A 23,804-nucleotide genomic window follows, 5' to 3' on the forward strand; every position below is an offset into this window, starting at 1 on the left:
AGTTTTTTGTGGCAAAATTAGGGGGGTCGGCTTATACTCGAGTATATACGGGTATCTAAAATATCACTCGCAACTCTTCTTCACCTTCCCCGGGTTCAACACTGCCTTTCCGCTGCTACTTCAGTGTTTGCCACAAAAATGTTTTATACCGGACAAGCCGTTAACATGTGACATCATTCAGGGTGAGAAGCAGCATTGGATGTGTAAATGACACTCATTAGCAGCTCCAGGACATAACTGGTATTTCTGTTGAAGCTCCAGGACACCCCAGGTATTTCTGTAGAAGCTCCAGGAGATCCCTGGTATTTCAGTACAAAGCTCCAGGAGATCCTAGGTATTTCTGTAGAAGCTCTAGGACACCCCTGGTATTTCTGTAGAAGCTCCAGGACATCACTGGTATTTCTGTAGAAACTCCAGGACATCCCTGGTATTTATGTAGAAGCTCCAGGACATCCCTGGTATTTCTGTAGAAGCTCCAGGACATCCCTGGTATTTCTGTAGAAGCTCCAGGACATCCCTGGTATTTCTGTAGAAGCTCCAGGACATCCCTGGTATTTCTGTAGAAGCTCCAGGACATCCCTGGTATTTCTGTAGAAGCTCCAGGACATCACTGGTATTTCTGTAGAAGCTCCAGGACACCACTGGTATTTCTGTAGAAGTTCCAGGAGATCCCTAGTATTTCTATAGAAGCTCCAGGAGATCCCTAGTATTTCTGTAGAAGCTCCAGGAGATCCTTAGTATTTCTGTAGAAGCTCCAGGAGATCCCTAGTATTTCTATACAAAGCTCCAGGAGATCCCTAGTATTTCTGAAGAAGCTCCAGGAGATCCCTAGTATTTGGGTACAAAGCTCCAGGAGATCCCTAGTATTTGGGTACAACGCTCCAGGAGATCCCTGGTATTCCTGTAGAGGCTCCAGGAGATCCCTGGTATTCCTGTAGAGGCTCCAGGAGATCCCTGCTATTTCTGTAGAGGACACATTATTCAGATATGTATTACAATTTGTGGCAACAGGTAATTGTTTCAGATAATGTTTCCCTTCCTCTAATAATGTAGTTTTATCACTTACTTCAGGTTCTCAGACACAGTCTTGCCTTTGTTGTAGTGTCCTCCTACTGGATTGGCAGCAGCAATTATAGACGTCCTGGCTGGTAAACTGCAGACGATCCCAGCTTTGGCAAGGCTAATGCTTTGCTGCTCCATGGCTTCCAATAAAGCTTGGTGTTGGTTACCCATTTTATCAAATTCATCTATTCCACATATCCCTGAATGTGAACATCAGAAGAACGACTCAAAGAGAGCGGGAGTGATTTGCAGAACATGTGCATACCATATATACAAACTTATATCATGTGATTCTTTTAACAATATGTATAGATCTTCTTTAAAGGGAATCTGTCACCAGGTTTTTAGTATGTACTTAGAGAACAGCATGATGTAGGGAGACCGAGACCTTGATTACAGTTATGTGTCACTTACTGGGCTTTGTTTTGCTGTTTCAATATAATCAGTGTTTTATCAGCAGATTATCACTACAGGACAACTGGCCTCATGCCTGCTAGTCCTACCACGTCCATGGCACAGATTATCAGCTCTCTGTCACTATACAATGTCCCCAGAAAACTGTGGTGTGGGCGGATTATATACAGCTTAACAATTGAGCTCTGCTAGATCTGCAGCAGAGAAAACTGACTATCATAACTGCTGCATGCAGTAAACTAAGTGATACATCGCTGGAATCAGGGTCTCTGTCCCTACCTCCTGGTGCTATCAGATTACACAGCAAAAACCCAGCTGACAGATTCCCTTTAATCATTTGGATGATCTACATTAATAAGGAATCTTGAGGAGGTGACTGCTGCAATATTAATGAAGTGTGCATGTCCCAAATCAGGAGTTGGTGCTCCCCCTAGTACAGATCCAATATATCTGCCATTGTGCAGGCAAGTTCATTTTGATTTCTAAAACAGTGGAAAAACAAGATGTGTGAACACAATGGCCAAACACATTATATAAAACACCTTTTTCGCTCACATCTGGACCATAAAAGTCTCTGAGTATCTTCAGCATATAATGTGGCAGGATTTCAGGAGTTTATCCTGGTTGTACACACTAGTTGAGCTCAAAGTGTACCTGTCGTTCCTGGTAACTTAAAAAAAGTGTGCAGTCCTGTGTGCACATGACAACAAACAAGATTTCTGGCCACAGCATCTTAAGCAGTTTCCCACTTGCAGGCTCTGGGCACTAGAAGCTGCAGCAGCTTCTCTGTGTCTCTGCCTCTGTCTCCCTCCAACTCCTTACCCCTCCCATCTCTGTAGACTATTATAGGCAGCAGCAGTAATGATCCTTCAGTGAAGCCAGATTTGATGAGTGCAGGTGATTGGGGCATTTATCTTTAATAAGATATATATAACAGGGTTTCTTATCTTCGCTTGTATCATTGATTAATGAAAAAAATTTGCAACAATAGTTAATTTTTAAGATAGTTAGTAATGTTTCAGAATTAGGACGTACAACTATTGATTTGTGGCAAACATGATACCTTGATCTCCTAAAACAAGTGCTCCAGCTTCCAAACCAAAATCTCCCGTTGCACTGTCTCTGGCTAAGGTTACAGTCAGTCCAGACGTCGTAGTGGTGTTTCCGCACACATAAATGCCACGAGGTGCGACATTACACACCGCCTAGAAAACACAATGTCATACATAGATCATACTCTTATTATTTATTGCTTTAAGTCACTCTTACGTCATCTCAGCATTAGCTATTATTTTTGACTTGTACCCAGTGGAGTTTAATTCTACATGAAATAAAATGGTGGCATGAGCAGCATCATTATGTCATTTCTTTAATATCTAATGAGTATGATCATAGCGATCTGCTATTTAGTCAGGAGTATTAAGGCCATCCATACCTGTAACATTTGACTTTTTCCTAGTCCAGGGTCTCCAACTACAAGTACATGAGGGTCCCCTCGAATTGGAATCCTGTTTTTGTCGTCCACGTATTTCTGGCAACCTCCGAAAAGAGCAAGTAACAGGCCGGCTTTTACCACCTAAAAAAAGAAAAATGGATTTTTTTATCGGTTAAAAATTAAAAGCATTAAAGGGGTTGTCCCACAATCACAGCTTATCATCTAAGAGGTCTCACAGCTAAGACCCTTACAAATTATGATTGTATCTTCCTTTAGGAAGTAGCGGTGGTCCTACCTCAGCACCACGCACATACTCATCAGCTGCTATATTGAAACGGGGGGCTCAAAACCTGTTACATTTTTAAGCGCGGCAAAGATATAAGATAGAGAAACTATTGATTATCTGCGACTGAGATTTTCTTAAAGTGCCATAATTAACTGGTTTTCGGTCCTTATGATATTGGTAAACTATCCTTAGAACAGGTCGTCAATATCAGGCCAGTGGGGGTCAGACACATGGTCCCCCCACCGATGAGCTGAACTCAGCTTCACATATAAACAGTGAATGGAGCCAGAACAGAACAGCGCTGTACGACTGTAAACACTATTGTAGAGATCTGCAGATCGGCTCCTCTTCACTTCAATGGGAGCCAAGTTATGGCTCAGATAACATTAGACTCTTTTTTTCGGGCGCCATGTTTTCCGGGGCATGTAGCATTGTTTTGGCCTCTCCTGCAGGGAAAGATGCAGCCTACTGAGGAGTGAGAATATCTAATAGTCGGTCGGCTACATCACACAACACTATTGTTTTGTATATTTGTAAATAATGATACCAGAAGATAGGGAGGGTTGCAATTTCCCAATATTCTAACCTTGTCCTAGGACAACCCATTTCTTTTTTTCTTATTTCCTACACATATAAGGCATAATGCGTTCATGGATACATATAGATCATCTTACCTCGTGTCCATAAATCGTAGGGCAAAGTGAGCTGAAATACAAAGAAAGAAGGCGATGTTACAAATGAACTCATGGCTTCTAAGGCCAATGTTACTGATCGTGCCGCTCACTGGGACAGTGACTTAGTAAATGGCTGTGCTGAAGGTGACTTATTATGGAAAGAGTAACCAGAGGTTTTCTTGGCCGCCAGTTTGTAGCATATGGTCCAGTTGTCCATTACCAGTAAGAATAGTGTTATGGGGTATGCTCCAGTAAAATTACATGAAAAAGTGACAGGAGTGCAGCTTAGGCCTCTTTCACACTTCCGTCTCTCTTTTTCCATCACATTCCGTCATTTTGTGAAAAAAACGGATCCAGCAAATGGTGCTGCTGGATCCGTTTTTTTTCTCATAGACTTGTATTAGCGATGGATTGTGACGGATGGCCACACGTTTCATCCGTCGTGCACTGGATCCGTCGTAAAATTGCTGTCTGTCGGGTGGAGACAACGCACAGAGGAACTTTTTTCTGTATGTCGGAAAATCGCTCAGCGACGGGTCCTGTGCTGCCCGTCATTGGCTATAATGGAAGCCTATGGGCGCAGGATCCATCGCTGACTGTCAAAAGCAGGAATCCAGAAACGGATGCCATCTTTTCAAAATGAGAATGCCTGGAAGAATTTCCCGTCTCTCTTTTTACTATTGATTCTGACTATGCAGCATCAATAGTAAAAAGATATAATGTTAAAAATAATAAAAAAAAATTGTGATATTCTTACCTTCCGGCGTCCCCCGCAGCCTTCTTCCTGCGGTCCCCCAGATGCTCGCGATGCTGCCGGCAGCTCCCGTTCCCAATGATGCATAGCGAAATTACCTGTGATGACGTAGCGGTCTCGCGAGACCGCTACGTCATCACAGGTCATTGTCTCGCTATGCATCACTGGGAATGGAACATCGGGAAGGCTGCAGGGGCTGCGCAGGACGCTGGAAGGTAAGAATATCACGATTTTTTATTTTTTTAATTATTTTTATCATGGGTTGTGTTGTGTATACTTTTTCACAGTGAAAAAACGCGGCGAAGATGCATACACAACGTGTGCACATAGCCTTCTAGGATGCACTGGAACAGTCAAAAAAATGGCTCCAGTGCATCCGTCTTTTACAATCAGCACAGGATTCATCTTTTCAACATTTTGACGGATTGTGACTGATTGTAAAAAACAGAAGTGTGAAAGAGGCCTTACATGTACACTGTGTTCCAAATTATTATGCACATAGAGTTTAGGAGTGATAAGGTTAGAATTTTGTTGTTTGTCATTTAAACTCATTGATGGTGATGTGTGTCAGGGCTCTTTATATCACTGAAAGCAATTGCAGATACCTGTGCAAATTAGTTTGGCAGGTGTGTCCAAATAAAGGCAAGACTACTTAAGAAGGCTGTCCCACATTATTAAGCAGCCTACATTTTTTGCCAAAATGGGAAAGAAAAAGGATGTGTCGGCTGCTGAGAAGCAACAAATTGTGGAGTATTTAGGTCAAGGCATGACTACAATCAACACTGCCAAGACACTTCATCGTGATCATCGCACAATCAAGAAGTATGTAGCTGATTCCCAGCACACACGTGTGCGTCCTGATAAGGAAAAATTGAGGACCCTTTCCAACAGGCAATTGTGTAAGGTTAAAAGAGCAGCTGCAAAAATGCCTTGTCATAGCAGCAGACACGTTTTTGAAGCTGCTGGTGCCTCCAACGTCCCCAGAACAACAAGATGCAGGGTCCTTCAGAGGTGCGTAAGCCATCCTGTCGACCACCTCTATCAACTGCACACAAGCAGAAACGGCTCCAGTGGGCCAAACGATACATGAAGACTGACTTCCAAACTGTTTTGTTCACCGATGAGTGCCGTGCAACGCTCGATGGTCCAGATGGATGGAGTGGAGGATGGCTGGTTGATGGACACCCCATGAAAACACGGCTAAGGCGCCAACAAGGAGGAAGTGGAGTAATGTTTTGGGCTGGAATCATGGGGAGAGAGATTGTCGGCCCCTTTATGATCCCTGAAGGGGTAAAGATGAACTCCATAATCTATGTGGAGTTTCTAAAACAACACTTCCTGCCATGGTTCAAGAGGAAGAACCGTGCTTTCCGCAGCAAGATCATTTTCATGCATGATAATGCACCGTCTCATGCTGCAAAAAACACATCTGCATCTCTGGCTGCTATGGGCATAAAAGGACAAACTTATGGTGTGGCCACCATCTTCCCCTGACCTCAACCCCATTGAGAACCTCTGGAGCATCATCAAAAGGAGTGTCTATGATGGCGGGAGGCAGTTCACATCTAAGCAACAGCTCTGGGAGGGTATTCTGTCCACATGCAAAACAACTGAAGCAGAAACCATCCAAAAACTGACAAATTCAATGGACGAGAGAGTTCAGAAGCTTCTATTGAACAAGGGGTCCTATGTGCAAATGTAACATCACCTAGAATAAAGTTTTCACTTGAAAACTGTGTGATTTCATTTTGTAATAAGCTGATAATGCTTATAACTTCACAATTGACCATTTTTTGTTCAAAATAATAAAAAAAAAAGGTTGAAAACTCTGCTGTGCATAATAATTTGGAACATGCATTTTGAGTGTTTATTTTTTTTTTTAAAAGATACTGTTTTCATAGGCAGTTTGTTCCAAAACATTGCAACTATACTAGAATAGTAGATGACTGGAAAATAACAATAACTGCAATTCAGATAGGTAATTTAGAGAAAATATGAGGACATATTATTTGCATAATAATTTGGAACACAGTGTAGTTGGAGCTGTCTTTGAAAGATTTTCTACAACTTCTAAAAAAAAATTGTTCCGGAGCCATGTGTACAGCACTTCTAAAGTGACCCTGTCAGCAGGATTATGGGGTGTACACCATCCCCAATACCTCTCCTATCATGGTTATGCTGGCTGAGGAGATACTGTGTAGCCTAGAAAAGTATTAATCATCTACATGTTTTATGATAATAACCCTGCAGAGGTCATTTGGGAGGAGCCTTTGTCCCATAGTCACACCGTCCCAGCAGTTATCAGCCCCATGAGACATGATTGGCGATGACTACAGAACATGTCTGACATGTCGGCATTGCATCTACTGAATCGAACCCTCTTTGGCACATCCATCGCTCCTCGATTTGGAACATGATTACAGTGGGGACGAAATGACAATTTGGATTATTTCAGGGTTGTTATAAAACAGCATACAAACTATTATAAAGTATTTTTCGACACCAGGGCTTCTTAATCGGTGAAGCCTCTCCAGTAAAAGCCCTGTTGGATAAAAGTCGTCCAAATCTGCCAATTTCAACGGTATTGACCGATCATCTCTTGTGAGTGGTAGCGGTCAGCCTAACAGCTCTCCAATGTGTGCGGCCAGCTTACGGCGCCCCCCTACCACTTGGTGAGGGTAAGCCCACCAAATGCAGGAGGCAGTTTTTGTCATTATCGGCTGCACAGACTTGCTTTAGCTACAGCAATTTCTGGTTTAGCACTATAACCGGCTCCTTCTTGGCTTATTATAATGTTATATGAGGGTAAATGGGTTTTTCATTCTTCATTGCTTTTTGACCAAGGATGTTAAGACTCTGCCATCACTGGATTCTGGATGCTGAGGCCCCAGTAGAAAGCGCTGCAGACAATAACAGACAAAGCGAGCAGTGGCAGAGACTCAGTGGTGGACCTGGGGAGGGTGATAAAAGAGGGTTTGTTTGTTTTTAACAAAGTGCAGCTGGAGACAGGCGTTTCTGAAATAGAAAACCCCTTAAAGCACCAGAATAAAATGACGCAGAGCCCATTTTCTTACACAGGTGAACGTTACAATAAGTTGAGTAGGTGGAGGTCTCCACTGAATATGACTCGTCAGTAAATCGTTCCATCTGCCAGGATGGATGATGACATATATTATATAACAGCTGGAGTAGAGCAAGCTTCTACCAAGTCACTTTAATGAACCTAAATAATTCATCATTCACATCAGTCAGAAGAAGGCTGTAGAACTAGTAAGAGAAACACACTTACTGGACTATTAATTTTAGGAGATTCTCCTGAGACTGGATCTCCTGAATAGCGTAGAGGTCTTTTAAGGAGAAGTCCATGGAAGCTCCATGGGTGGCGCTCTCGTCTGTCTCTTTCCCTTTGTGTCCTTTGCTGTTGCAGACAGAATTTGCCTCGATGTATAATAGGAACATACATTTATTATTTTTGTTTTTAAATCCTCCTATTCACAAGATAAGAGATAAAAAAGTGATATATTATTTAGCGACCTGTTATAATACAGGTTCATTATGCCACATTTATGTAGTACATAAAAATGTGCAAAAACAAAATTTTGGAAGGTATCGGTTCTACTTGTGGAGATCCAGCTGGTGTATGTAGTCCTATAATGCTTCATGTGAGTAGTACACAGATGAAAGGGGCGGTCTAGTACTTTAATAATTCTGATGGCCTATCCTTAGAGTAGGTCGTGATTATTAGATTGGTGGCAGTGCGTCACCCGGCAAACCCACTGATTAGCTGTTCCTGGTGCTGGGTACAGCACATCCACCCCTACTTGAATGAATAGAAGTGGATCTGCAGTACCCACTGCGGTCACTATGCAGATGATACAGCTGTGCAGCTCCGCAACTTAGCACTTCCAGCCGACACCGACTCTGGGACCAGCTGATCGGCCGGGGTGCAAGGTGTTATCCCCACCGATCTGAGATTAATGAGATATCTTAATGAAAGGCTTCAATATTAAATTATCAATATTGAAGTACCAACAAAGCAAAAAAATGCATAGAAAAGGCCTCTTATGCCTTCATAGTGCTCACCTCGTAGGTCCTACCCTCTGAGGGCAATATAGATGGCATCCTTTCTACACTTGCCTGCAAAGTTCTTTTAGGAGACATCACCAAATGGGCTCAATACTATATAATACCACGATGTCCAGCTAGCACAATTTCAGTGGATAAGCTGGCAGTGTACAGCGCTCTAAAAGTGACAGCATATCACATGACCTGATTCCCCAACCTGTCCCCATTCACTGACCTGTTCTGCACCTAATTCCTTATGTGAGCCAGCACTATGGCCCCCTCAATGCCGGGGGAGCCGGGGTCCCAGAATACAGAACCCAACTGATCATGAAGTGATGCCATATTCTAGGGCTATGACCTCACTTTATGGGGATATCCCCTGGATCAATCATGGTCACTGGCCTAAAACTGAACTTCCTTAAAAAAAAGTAAAAAATGTCATCGGGTACTTGATCAAAATATTTCACTATCCTCAATTGACTAATGTGTGAATTTACTGTGATAGATTCCTAAGACAAAGCACAAGCTTCTGTCGTGTGGTCTGGTGAAAGTGAATGACACGTACCATCTTTAATATTAGATACTTTCACTACCCCAGTGATGGTCACCAGATCTCCGGGGACACAGCTGTCCACTAAATCTTGGCTCAGTTCACATTCTACAGTTCTTGGGATGCGACCGGCTTCCCGCTGATCATCCGACATCAACTCTTGGACTCTGGAAGAGAAAACATATTTTCAAGTCGGTAAGTTCGATATCACTTTGCTAAAACAGGTTCTTAAAATTAAAAAGCAACACAGAGTTAGTCTCTGGAACTGCGACGATATCGCAGGGGACTACAGACATTTTTTATTTTAAAACTGAAGAAATGGGCTGGCAGACCTGTCGGTACAAGTGGAATGTATAGGTGCACATTCACATTGTGGCCGTTAACAAATAAAACCTAGGAAAAAAACACTGAGGAAATACCATGCAGTAAGTAGGTAAGTAAATAGTAATAGGACATGTAAACAGCATAGGGTACGTAGGTTGGCACCATTTTAATTAAAAGATGCGTAAAAGCTATCCCAGGGCGACAAAGTGCACCCAATCGGGACGGTCCTATCTCTAGTATTTCACCTCTCTATGTGCCAACAAGCCTCAATAGACGGAGGGCAGAGAAGGACACAGGCCAGACTGTTTCCTCCAGCCCGCGGAAAGTTATACAGACAAGATGCACAACCCAAAAGGGATAGTCATGTGGAAAATGTTTTTTTATTTAAGGGTGAAAAAATAGTAATTGACAAGGGGCAGTCCGAGAAGTAGACAAGCCCTTTTTTAATTTAAATAGATTTTTATTAAGAATAACATTACATTTTACATATTATTTTCTCATGTTCCATACAAAGTTTTCTCAATTTTAAAAGCCCCACCATTCCCAACAAGTCCCACCCCACCCCCAAAAGACAGCTCATCCTTTTTAGTATCGCCTCTATCAATAATACTTAGAGAATCTTTAACCAACTTAACCCACTTAAGACCGCATATTCAACATTCAGTTTTCACCGAACACGGGCCCCTTAACTTTCCCACCCCTTTTACCTGCTCTTTCCAAATTCAAGCCACGGAGACCACATTCTGTCAAACGTTTCTATTTTCCCTCGTTTCTTGTAAACCCCTTTTTCCATTTTCAGACCCTGCTTTACATATTGAAGGAATTCAAGTTTCGTGCTATCACCTTTTGGGCCATATATAAAAGTCTAGCAATTGCTATCTTCCAGGTGTTATCCACTCCAATCTCATCTACATACCCCAGCAAGCACACCATCGGATCCCTTGGTACCGTGCATCTATACGCTCCTTCCATACGACTCAAAACCACCAGCCAAAAAGCGGCCAGTCTCGGACACGTCCACATCATATGATATATTCCAGCATTCATAGTCCTACACCTCGGACACTCAGAATCAGCACGCAAACCCGCTTTATACAATACTTCCGGAGATTTGTAGACTCTGTGTATGATATAAAGCTGCGACAGCCTATACGGTTCACTTAATGACACCCGTGGAACCCACTCCAGCACCGACTCCCAGGTTTCGTTCTCCATTGGGCCCAGGTCCCTCTCCCACTTAGCTCTCGCCTTTATCGGAAATCCTAACAGGTATGTATGTAGTAAGTCTTTATATAGGGTGGAAATAACTCCCCTCGTAGTCCCATCACCACACACATATTCCAACACTATATCTTCTTGTATTCTAATACCTGCACCCCTGTTTTGAGCTCCAAATGCGTGCCTCATCTGTGCATATTGGTATTCCCCCGAGGGCCTGAGTCCAAACTCCACCTGCAATTGGGAAAAGGATTTCAGTACTCGCTGTTCAATTATCTGATTCATGTAATGAATTCCCTTGGCCTGCCACTCTGGTAGTACCCCCAATGCTACAAACTCCGGTAAGTTATTATTAAATTATATCGGTGATAATCTAGTTAGACCCGTAACCCCCCAAACTGGCTTCAATCTGCTCCACACCTTACTTATCAAAAATATAGTTGGATACACTTTCCCCAACGCCCCCAGGGAACCATCCTCCAGACACTGTATTACTGGACATCGGTTTGTCACCATTTCCATCAAATGCTGTACCGCACTGGACGACCCTTCATGCGCCCAGCCCTTCAAATGCTGACTCTGGGCTGCAAGAAAATATACTTCAGGGTTGGGCAAAGCCAAACCACCATCCTCCTTGGGTCGCTGAAGCGTCTCCAGTCTGATACGTGGATATTGCCTTCCCCATACCAAACTTCTAAAGAGGGAGTTAATCTGTCGAAATTTCCCGCGCGGTATCCAAACTGGTGCGTTATGAAGGACATATAGTATTTTAGGCATCAAAAACATTTTAATAAGATTAACCCTACCCACCACCGATAAATGTAACTTAATCCAAGCATCCACTTTTGCCTTAAGTACACCTAAAACAGGAGTCAGATTCCTATGTAGAAAGTCCGTAACTGGTACAGAGATCCATATCCCCAAGTACTTAAAATGATTTACCACCTTAAGATGCCCCTCCCCCAAAGGCTCACTCTCATTCTCTCCCACTTCATCTACCTTAAACAGAATTGATTTACTCCAATTTACCGTCAGCCCCGACAAGGAGGCAAATCCCTCAATAATCCCATTGGCGCCCCCCAAGGAAGCAGGCGGGTCAGCTAGAAACAGCAGAACATCATCCGCATACAACGCTATCTTCTCCTCAACTATCCCATACCTAAACCCGGACACCTCATCAGACTGTCGAATCTTGACGGCCAATAGTTCCACAGCCAGAGCAAACAAAAGTGGAGAGAGCGGACATCCCTGTCTTGTGCCTCTAGCTAATTTTATAGGCTGAGATACCTCCCCATTCACTCTGATTCTAGCCACCGGCAGCGAACACAGCAGCTGAATCCAGGACACCAACTGCGATCCAAAACCCATGCACTTCAGCACCTGCCAGAGATATCCCCATTCCATGCTATCGAACGCCTTGTGGGCATCCAAGGATGCGATAACTCTCTGCCCAGAGTTGTCATACCTAAGCTGCAGATTCATAAACAGCCTCCGCAGGTTAACCGCTGTAGATCTATCAGGCATAATGCCAGACTGATCCGGATGCACCAGACTAGTAATAACACTTGACAGACAGGACGCTAACACCTTGGCCAGAAGCTTGACATCCATAGTAAGCAAAGAAATTGGACGATATGACTCAGGTTTCCCCAAATCTTTATCTTCCTTTGGAATGACCACTATTATGGCTTCTCTCATGGAGGCTGGCAGATACCCTCTACACTTAGCCTCGTCTAGAACCGCCTTTAATCTGGGAACTAACACCTCCCCCATGCTTTTATAGATTTTAGCGGGCAACCCATCGACACCAGGTGCCTTCCCATTAGCCATAGACTGTAGTGCCCGACCCAGTTCCTCCTCCATAATAGGGGCCTCCAAGCTCTCCCTATCTACCTCACTCAATCTCGGCAGCCCCAAACCCTCCAAGAAAGCCACTGTGTCTCCCACCGATTCATCCACCCGAGAGGAGTATAGGTCCACGTAAAAATCTGCGAAAACCTTCAAAATCTCAGAGGTTTCGGAGACTCTACTTCCACTGTCAGAAACCAACGAGTGGACAAACGAGGTACCCCTCTGGGCAGCAGCCACCAGCGACAGCATGTGGCCCACAGTTTCTCCCTCCTGATAAGTCAGCCTCTGAAATTCCCGCTTCCTTTCAGCCTTTCCCAGCAGAATTGTCTCCATATGATTTTGCGCTGTTTTTAATCTACTCCCAGCCTCAGGAGTTCCCAATATTACCATCTCGTCTTCCGCTGCCCTCAGCTCGTCAACCGCTGCCTTCTCTGACTCTCTCGTCTTCCGCTTACACCTACTAATATCTCTAAACAGTAACCCTCTCAAGTACGCCTCCATAGCCTCCCAAACAGTAAGAGCGTCTGTACTCCCATCATTCAGTACAAAGAACTCCGCCACCTCCTGTCTTATATTATCTAAATCTATACTGTGCAGCCAATTAGGGTGGATCTTCCACTCTCTCCTACTCGGGCCTGCGTCCCCAACAATTTAAACTCAATTGGACTGTGGTCTGAGAGGGCCCTCGGTAAGTATCGCACATCTCCCACCATCGTTTCTAACAGACGATTACCCAGAGTCATATCAATTCTGGACAAAGTACTATGAGCAGGTGAATAACATGAATACCCCCTCTCCCCAACATGTCTAACTCTCCATAGGTCAATCATACCTATATCACCAACATAGGTGCCAAATGTAGTAGTGTGCCCCCCCCCCGTCCTATTCTGGATGTTATTATTTTTGTCCCAAAAGTCATCACAGATATTATTTAGGCTGGTTTCACACTTGCGTTTTGATCTGCAGCGTTTTTTAAAAAAACGCATGTGGTGAAAAAACGCATGTAAACGCATGCAAACGCTGCGTTATTTAGACGCATGCGTTTTAGCGCCAAAAAAAAACACGGGAAAACGCGGCGTTTTCCCGCGTTTACATGCGTTTTTTCCCGCGTTTGCGTTTTTGAAACGCATGCTGAGAAGTGTGTGACAGCTGCCAATCATCAAAATCAACTAGAAAACACACTATTAATAGAATTAGCTAGGGTTAGGGATAGGGTTAGGATCCCTAGGGTTAGGGTTAGGGGTAGCTTTTTATTAGAATGTCCTGGTCACCAGGTCACTGATAAGCCACCCCCCACCATCAAGGTGATAAAGGGATCCAAACCCTAACCCTAACCCTAAGGATCCAAACCCTAACCCTAACCCTACCCCTAACCCTAGGGATCCAAACCCTAACCCTAACCCTACCCCTAACCCTAACCCTAGGGATCCAAACCCTAACCCTAACCCTACCCCTAACCCTAGGGATCCAAACCCTAACCCTAACCCTAGGGATCCTAACCCTAACCCTAAGGGTTAGGATCCTAACCCTAACCCTAAGGGTTAGTGTTAGGATCCCTAGGGTTAGGATCCCTAGGGTTACTAGGGATCCTAACCTTAGGGTTAGGGTTAGGTTTAGGGTTAGGATCCCTAGTAACCCTAGGGTTAGGGTTAGGGTTTTCTTTTTTTTTTTCTTGTGTTTAGGGTTTTCTTGATTTTTCTTGTGTTTTCTTGTGTTTTTCGGTAAAAACGCATGCGTTTTTAACGCAAGCAAACGCATGTGCTTAAAAACGCATGCGTTTACATAGACATCAATGCATTTTTTTGCCACGAATAAACGCATGCGTTTTTTTGCGGCAAAAAAACGCCGCTAGAAATTACATGTTGCATTTCTGCAAATGAACGCACGCGTCAAAAAACGCATGCGTTGCCGAAAACGCGTCAAAACGCACGCTAAAAAACGCATGCATTTTTTAATGTTAAGTATAGGAAAAAAAACGCATGCGTTTTTTAGCGCTAAAACGCTGCAGATCAAAACGCAAGTGTGAAACCAGCCTTAGATCACCAATAATTAGAAGTGGTGTCGGACCCCATCGTTCCACCCGCTCCAACACCTCTCTAATTTTCTTGCTTGAGTAAGAGGGTGGAATATACATTGCTGCTATACACAACCTCACTCCATGTTTATTATACACTGTATCATCACATACTGACCATCCACATCCACATGTATCTTCACCTCTTCATACTGCACTCCCATGGGTACCAACACTGACACCCCCCTTGAGTACGTAGAGAAGGTAGAGTGGTATGCCTTCTGTATCCATCGCCTATTTAGTACATCCACCCTCTCCCACACCAAATGCGTCTCCAGCAGACATATCATTGTAGCCCTTTGAGCTCTAACATATTGCAGACTCGCGGCTCGCCTAGACTTATCCCTAAGGCCTCTTACATTCCAACTCAGTATCTTAATGCGGCCCCCCATCATGTGACTCATCAACCTTCATTATACCTTTACTCCCAATTATGAGCTGTCTAACCTCCCCCACCCCCCCACCAAAACCCAACTTCCCCCCTAACCCTCTCAATGCTACACATTCTGCCTTTTCTCAAGGGTGGGGCACCACCGCCCATTGCGAACACTCTCCCTTACGTTAACCTCTCCACCTGCCTCTCGGTACCGTAAATAACAATATTTTGTACATTTCTTAACCCCTTAGTGACCGAGCCAATTTTTACAATTCTGACCAGTGTCACTTTAAGAGGTTATAACTCTGGAACGCTTTATCGGATCCCGCTGATTCTGAGATTGTTTTTTCGTGACATATTGTACTTCAAGTTAGTGGTAACATTTCTTCGATATTACTTGCGATTATTTATGAAAAAAATGGAAATATGGCGAAAATTTTTAAAATTTAGCAATTTTAAAACTTTGTATTTTTATGCCCTTAAATCAGAGAGATATGTCACAAAAAATAGTTAATAAATAACATTTCCCACATGTCTACTTTACATCAGCACAATTTTGGAAACAATTTTTTTTTTTGTTAGGGAGTTATAAGGGTTAAAAGTTGACCAGCAATTTCTCATTTTTACAACACCATGTTTTTTTTTAGGGACCACATCACCTTTGAAGTCATTTTGAGGGGTCTATATGATAGAAAATAACCAAGTGTGACACCATTCTAAAAACTGCACCCCTGAAGCTGCTCAAAACCACATTCAAGAAGTTTATTAACCCTTTACGTACTTCACAGGAACTGAAACAATGTGGAAGAAAAAAATGAACATTTAACTTTTTTTTTGCAAACATTTTACTTCAGAACCATTTTTTTTAATTTTCACAAGTGTAAAAACAGAAATTTAACCACAAATTTTGTTGTGCAATTTTTCCTGAGTACGCCAATACCCCATATGTGGAGGTAAACCACTGTTTCGGCGCACCGCAGAGCTTGGAAGTGAAGGTGCACCGTTTGACTGTTTCAATGCAGAATTGGCTGGAATTGAGATCAGACGCCATGTTGCGTTTGGAGAGCCCCTAATGTGCCTAAACAGTGGAAACCCCCCACAAGTGATACCATTTTGGAAACTAGACCCCTTAAGGAACTTATCTAGATGTGTGGTGAGCACTTTGAACCCCCAAGTGCTTCACAGAAGTTTATAACGTAGAGCCGTGAAAATAAAAAATCGCATTTGTTTTCACAAAAATGATTTTTTCGCCCACAAATTCTTATTTTCACAAGGGTAACAGGAGAAACTAGACCACAAAAGTTGTTGTGCAATTTCTCCTGAGTACGTCGATACCCCATATGTGGGGGTAAACCACTGTTTGGGCGCACCGCAGAGCTTGGAAGAGAAGGAGTGTCGTTTTACTTTTTCAATGTAGAATTGGCTGGAATTGAGATCGGATGCCATGTCACGTTTGGAGAGCCGCTGATGTGCCTAAACAGTGGAGACCCCCCACAAATGACACCATTTTGGAAACTAGACCCCTTAAGGAACTTATCTAGATGTGTGGTGAGCACTTTAAACCCCCAGGTGCTTCACAGAAGTTTATAACGTAGAGCCGTGAAAATAAAAAAATCGCATTTTTTCTACAAAAATGATCTTTTTGCCTCCAAATTTTTATTTAACCAAGGGTAACAGGAGAAAATGGACCCCAGAAGTTGTTGTACAATTTGTCTTGAGTACGCCGACACCCCATATGTGGGGGTAAACCACTGTTTGGGCACATGGCAGAGCTCGGAAGCAAAGGAGCGCCATTTGACTTTTCAATGCAAAATTGACTGGAATTGAGATCGGACGCCATGTCGCGTTTGGAGAGCCCCTGATGTGCCTAAACAGTAGAAACCCCCCAAAAGTGACCCCATTTTGGAAACTAGACCCCCCATGGAACTTATCTAGATGTGTAGTGAGAACTTTGAATGCCCAAGTGCATCACAGAAGTTTATAATGCAGAGTCGTGAAAATAAAAAATATTTTTTTTTAACAATAAAGATTTTTTAGCCCCCAAGTTTTTATTTTCACAAGGGTAACAAGAGAAATTGGACCCCAAAAGTTGTTGTCCAATTTGTCCTGAGTATGCTGGTACCCCATATGTGGGGGTAAACCACTGTTTGGGCGCACGGCAGAGCTCAGAAGGGAAGGAGCGCCATTTTGGAATGCAGACTTTGATAGAATTGTCTGCGGGCGTTATGTTGCATTTGCAGACCCCTAATGTACCTAAACAGTAGAAACCCCCAACAAGTGACCCCATTTTGGAAAATAGACCCCCCCAAGGAACTTATCTAGATATGTGGTGAGAACTTTGAATGCCCAAGTGCTTCACAGAAGTTTATAATGCAGAGTAGTGAAAATTAAAAATATTTTTTTTTTCCCACAAAAAAGATTTTTTTAGCCCCCAAATTTTTATTTTCACAAGGGTAACAAGAGAAATTGGACCCAAAAAGTTGTTCTCCAATTTGTCCTGAGTATGCTGGTACCCCATATGTGGGGGTAAACCACTGTTTTGGCACACGGCAGAGCTCGGAAGAGAAGGAGCGCCATTTTGGAATTCAGACTTTGATAGAATTGTCTGTGGGTGTTATGTTGCGTTTGCAGAGCCCCTGATGTACCTAAACAGTAGAAACCCCCCACAAGTGACCAAATTTTGGAAACTAGACCCCCTAAGGAACTTATCTAGATATGTGGTGAGAACTTTGAATGCTCAAGTGCTTCACAGAAGTTTATAATGCAGAGTAGTGAAAATAAAAAAATATTTTTTTTTCCCACAAAAAAGATTTTTAGCCCCCAAGTTTTTATTTTCACAAGGGTAACAGGAGAAATTGGACCCCAAAAGTTGTTGTCCAATTTATCCCGAGTACGCTGATACCCCATATGTGGGGGTAAACCACTGTTTGGGCGCACGGCAGAGCTCAGAAGGGAGGGAGCACCATTTGACTTTTTTAGCGCAAAATTGGCTGTCGTGTTTGGAGACCCCCTGATGTACCTAAACAGTGGAAACCCCCAAATTATAACTCCAACCCTAACTCCAACACACCCCTAACCCTAATCTTAACCCGATCCATAATCCTAATCACCACCCTAACGATAATCACAACCCTAACCCCAAAACAGCCCTAATCTCAACCCTAACCATAACCCTAATCAAAACCCTAAATCCAACACACCCCTAACCCTAATCCCAAACGTAACCCTAATCCCAACCCTAATAATCCAAACCCTAATCCCAACTCTAACCCTAACTTTAGCCCCAACCCTAACCATAACTTTAGCCCCGTCGTCACAAAAAAGTTCAATGTAACCTTTTTTTTGTACGTCGCGTCCGCCATTTCCGCGCATGCGTGGCCGTAACTCTGCCCCTTCCTCCCCAGGACATAGACTGGGCAGCGGATGCGTTGAAAAACTGCATCCGCTGCCCACGTTGTGCACAATTTTCACAACATGCGTCGGTACGTCGGGCCGACGCATTGCGACTGCCCCGTACCGACGCAAGTGTGAAAGAAGCCAAAGGCTACTTTCACACTAGCGTCGTACTCGGCCCATCGCAGTGTGTTGGGCCGACGTACCGACGCTAGCGTTATAAGCGCCACACAACGGGTGCAGCGGATGCTGTTTTTTCAAAGCATCCGCTGCCCCATTGTGAGGTGCGGGGAGGCGGGGGCGGAGTTCCGGCCGCGCATGCGCGGTCGGAAATGGCGGACACGTCGCACAAAAAAGTTACATGTAGCTTTTTTTGTGCCGACGGTCCGCCAAAGCACAACGCATCCGTCGCACGACGGATGCGACATGTGGCAATCCGTCGCAAATGCGTCGCTAATGCAAGCCAATGGAGAAAAAACGCATCCTGCAAGCACTTTTGCAGGATGTGTTTTTTCTCCAACGACGCATTGCGACGGAAGCCAAAAAACGCTAGTGTGAAAGTAGCCTAACCCTAACTCTAACCCTAACTCTAACCCTAACTCTAACCCTAACTCTAACCCTAACCCTAACTCTAACCCTAACCCTAATTTTAGCCCCAACTCGTTTCTCCTGCCGGCCGGCAGATGGCAGCAGATGGCGGGCGCACTGCGCATGCGCCCGCCATTTTCTTTCCCGACGAAGAAGCCGGCCGGCAAGAGAAGACAGAAGAGGACCCAGGGACACCGGGTGAGTATGTTAGGGTCCCCGAATCCCCCTATTTCTCTGTCCTCCGATGTGCGATCACATCAGAGGACAGAGAAATACAGATCGCTTTTTTTTTTTTTTTTTTTTTTTTTTGCGGTCGCCGGTAAACTGTTAATTACCGGCGATCGCAAAACAGGGGTCGGTGCAAACCGACCCCGATCATGTTCTTTGGGGTCTCGGCTACCCCCGGCAGCCGAGACCCCAAAGATCTTCCGGGTGCCGGGCGTACTGCGCGTGCGCCCGCCATTTTTTCCCGGAAAAAAGATGGCGGCGCCCATCGGGAGCCACGAGGAGCACCGGGGGAGATAGGTGAGTATTGGGGGGCTATCGGGGACCCTGTTTCTCTGTCCTCCGATGTGCGATCACATCGGAGGACAGAGAAATTTTAAAGGCAAATCGCGTTTTTTTTTTTTGTTTGTTGCGACCGCCGGTAAACGGTTAATTACCGGCGATCGCAACTCGGGGGTGGGTAAAATCCCCCCGAATCATGTTCTCTGGGGTCTCGGCTACCCTCGGCAACCGAGACCCCAGAGAAAATCCGACTCTGGGGGGCACTATTCACTTTTTCCACAGCGCCGTTAATTAACGGCGCTGTGGTTTAAGTACCCTTAGCGGCCGCCGTTAAAAGGCGTATCGGCGGTCGTTAAGGGGTTAAACAGAACAAAACATTTCAACGTGTATAAACATGTAGAAAAAGAACAAATCAAGCTTGCAGTACGCCGCATAACCCTCCTCCCCCGTGCCCAACAGCCATTACTGCACCCTTCGGCCATTTACTCAATAAGGCCCAGCTCAGCCCTCAGCATATTTGCTATGGGGATGGGTAAAGATTATCAATCACAAATCTCTTCTCCGGGCAACAGTGAAATATCTCCCGTCCGAGTCTCCCCGGTAGTTCAATCTCCTTTTCCCTTAAGTTGTTTAGCATTGGTGTCAATCCACTGGGTAGCGTCCTCTGGTGTCAGGAAAAAGTGGGTTTTATCAAAAGCCACCACTCTTAACTTTGCTGGAAACATCATAGAGTATTGCACTCCCAGTTCCCTCAGTCATCTCTTGATACCAGTGAACTTCATCCGTTGTTTCTGAACCACAGCAGAATAGTCGGGATAAATAGCAATTCTTTGACCTCCAACCGTCAGATCCGCCATATCCCTAGCCTTCCTCAGGATCTCTGTCCCTGTAATTCAGAATTTTGGCAAGCATGGTACGGGGATTCGCTCCTGGAGCAGGGGGCTTCGGAGGGACCCTATGAGCTCTCTCAACTGCAAACACTTTTGTCAGCACTGTGCCACCAATGTTCTCCAACAGCCAGCTTTCAATAAACTCAGTGGGATTTCTCCCCTCAGTTTTTTCAGGGATACCCACTATACGTATATTATTCCTTCTGGACCTATTCTCCAGATCCTCATTTTTGGCAGCCAGCTCTGATAACGCTTGAGCAAACCTTTTCTCCGCTTTTTGCAGCTGAACTATATGATCTTCAGCAGTGCTCACCCTCTCCTCCACCACCCCCATGCGTCTGTCCATCTTCTGCAGGGCTGCGCTTATCTGTGCTGTGTCTCCTTTAACCTCCTGTATCTGAAGGGTCAGGGACTGTTTGCATGAGGAAACCAGTACAAAGACATCCCTGAGGGTCGGCTCAGCTCCTGGTATCATGTCTTCAGGTCCAGCTCCTGCCACCGCCATGCTGCTTTCCTCCCTCCCCTTCTGTACCTCTTGCTCTCCTGCTGGGATCCCCTCCTCCTCCTCCTCCTCGATATCAGCTCCAGCTCCCTTCTCCGCCTCCTCCGTTGCTCCCACTCTGGCGAAATGCTGGATCTTCGCCGCCACCTCCATGCGCTTCTGACATGCGTAATTAGCTTTATCAGCTTCTTCTCTGGCCTCGGCGCCATCTTGGCCAGCACCTGCATCTCCGGCTCCCGCGTCCTTCTGAAGTCTCCTAGTCATTTCCTCTGGCGTCGGGGCCACTGCTCAGCACCGCTTCGCTCCCCAGACCTTCAGCCAGCCGGTAAGCACTTTATTCACAGCACACAGAATATATAACACAGATACAGAGGGCAGGCCAATAGAAAAACAGCAGGTCAGACATACATTACAATAGCCGCAGGTGGCCGGAGCCTGCTGATATTTACTGTGGGAATTACAAAGGTGGTTGAGGTCAGAAGGAGAATATCTTGTCCAGGGGCGCAGCCTGTGGACTGATGCATTTCACATGGAACCTATTATACATACATATACTGCATAACATATTCTTGGTGCTGGGGGGTTCTGTAACACGGCTCCCCTTTTCAGCGACGCGATCGGCATACACAGTCTGATCCTTAACGGATCGGTTTGGGGATGACCGAAGTTTATGGGGTTGGTACAAGTTCTGTTTGTCGACTTAAGGTACCTTCACACTAAACGATATCGCTAGCAATCCGTGACGTTGCAGCGTCCTGGCTAGCGATATCGTTGAGTTTGACAGGCAGCAGCGATCAGGATCCTGCTGTGATATCGCTGGTCGTTGGTTAAAGTTCAGAACTTTATTTGGTCGTCAGATCGCCGTATATCGTTGTGTTTGACAGCAAAAGCAACGATACCAGCGATGTTTTACAATGGTAACCAGGGTAAATATCGGGTTACTAAGCGCAGGGCCGCGCTTAGTAACCCGATGTTTACCCTGGTTACCAGTGTAAAATGTAAAAAAACAAACAGTACATACTCACCTTCGCGTCCCCCGGCGTCCGCTTCCTGCACTGACTGAGCGCTGGCCGTAAAGTGAAAGCACAGCACAGCGGTGACGTCACCGCTCTGCTGTTAGGGCCGGCACTCACAGTCAGTGCAGGAAGCGGACGCCGGGGGACGCGAAGGTGAGTATGTAGTGTTTGTTTTTTTTACATTTTACACTGGTAACCAGGGTAAACATCGGGTTACTAAGCGCGGCCCTGCGCTTAGCAACCCGATGTTTACCCTGGTTACCCGGGGACCTCGGCATCGTTGGTCGCTGGAGAGCTGTCTGTGTGACAGCTCTCCAGCGACCAAACAGCGACGCTGCAGCGATCGGCATCGTTGTCTGTATCGCTGCAGCGTCGCTTAGTGTGAAGGTACCTTTAGTCCATCGGCGTTACCGTTTTGTTTGCCGGGTCTGTAGTGGATGGTGAAGTCCAGATGTTGTAGGGCTAAACTCCACCGCAGTAATCTGGCGTTGTCTCCGGAGACCCGATTAAGTCAGACTAGGGGATTATGGTCTGTTAGGAGGGAAAACTGTCGTCCATACAAATATGGTTGTAACTTTTTGAGTGCCCATACTATTGCAGGCACTCCTTCTCGATGGCCGAATAGCTCACTTCACAGGGCAGTAGTTTCCGACTCAGGTAAGCTACCGGGTGTTCTTGGCCGTCCGGCCCGACTTGGCTTAGTACTGCCCCCAATCCAAACATAGAAGCGTCTGTGTGAACCAGGAAACGTTTAGTTGGATCGGGTGCGGCCAATACAGGGGTATTGGTGAGGGCATCCTTTAGCTGGCGGAAGGCTTCCTCACACTCTGGGGTCCACGTTACCTGGCGGGGTTGGTTCTTACGGGTCAGACCAGTGAGGGGCTTGGCTACGCTGCTGTAATTGGGAACGAATTTCCTGTAATACCCCGCTGTCCCTAGAAACACCATGACCTGGGTTTCAGTGCGTGGGGTGGGCCATTTGGCTATGGCCTCAATCTTGGCTGGTTCTGGTCTCTGTTTCCCACTTCCCACCCAATGCCCTAAATACTGAACCTCTGCTTTCCCCACGTGACACTTGTTTGGGTTCAGGGTGATTCCGGCCTTGTGGATCCTGTCTAATACTGTCTCTAGGTGATTTAGATGCTCTTTCCATGTTGCGCTGTAGATGGCGATGTCATCCAGGTAGGCACAAGCATAGTCCTGGAGACCATCCAGAAGCCGGTCAGCCAGCCTTTGGAAGGTCGCCGGGGCAGTCTTCGTCCCGAATGGCATAACTCGAAACTGGAATAAGCCAAATGGGGTGACAAATGCCGACTTGGGAATAGCGTCAGGACTAAGGGGAATCTGCCAGTAGCCTTTGCATAGATCGATGGTGGTCAAATACTTTGCCCCTGCCAGCCAGTCTAACAACTCATCCACACGCGGCATGGGATACGCATCCGTCACTGTTTTCTCATTGAGCTTACGATAGTCTACACAAAACCGTGTAGTCCCATCCTTCTTGGGCACTAACACTACGGAGGATGCCCAGGGACTATCTGACTCTTCAATGACCCCTAAACGCAACATCTCTTGTATCTCATCGCATCCCTTCTCGTACAGACTCCGGGACGCGGAAGGGGGGTTGTCGCAGGGGGGTCTGATCCTGGGTCTCAACCTTGTGTTGCGCCAGGTGAGTGTACCCGGGTTTCCCCGAAAACATCCTCTGTCGCTGCCTCAATGCCTCCGCCTGCTGTCTCTCCCGGGGGCCTAGGTCTTCACCAAAGTGTACCTGGTCCCCTGTTTTAGACTGAGTCCTTATCCCTAAAACATCAGGCAAGTGAAG

The 23,804-nt window shown here is 45.3% G+C and overlaps 1 protein-coding gene across 2 annotated transcripts in view; it reads right to left on the reverse strand.

Moving 5' to 3' along the window:
• MCM8 (minichromosome maintenance 8 homologous recombination repair factor) overlaps positions 1–23,804 on the reverse strand; it is an 82,616-nt gene that overhangs the window by 13,698 nt on the left and 45,114 nt on the right. For both annotated transcript variants that reach the window (XM_077282651.1, XM_077282650.1), the window contains 6 exons: positions 9,256–9,407; positions 7,915–8,113; positions 3,872–3,902; positions 2,912–3,052; positions 2,540–2,681; positions 1,067–1,262 (listed from right to left, as the gene is read on the reverse strand). In XM_077282651.1, the coding sequence (XP_077138766.1) occupies positions 1,067–1,262; positions 2,540–2,681; positions 2,912–3,052; positions 3,872–3,902; positions 7,915–8,113; positions 9,256–9,407 (861 nt within the window). The remainder of the gene's footprint in view (positions 1–1,066; positions 1,263–2,539; positions 2,682–2,911; positions 3,053–3,871; positions 3,903–7,914; positions 8,114–9,255; positions 9,408–23,804) is intronic.

Source organism: Ranitomeya variabilis, chromosome 2, assembly GCF_051348905.1.
Source record: "Ranitomeya variabilis isolate aRanVar5 chromosome 2, aRanVar5.hap1, whole genome shotgun sequence".
Classification (NCBI taxonomy): Eukaryota; Metazoa; Chordata; class Amphibia; order Anura; family Dendrobatidae; genus Ranitomeya; species Ranitomeya variabilis.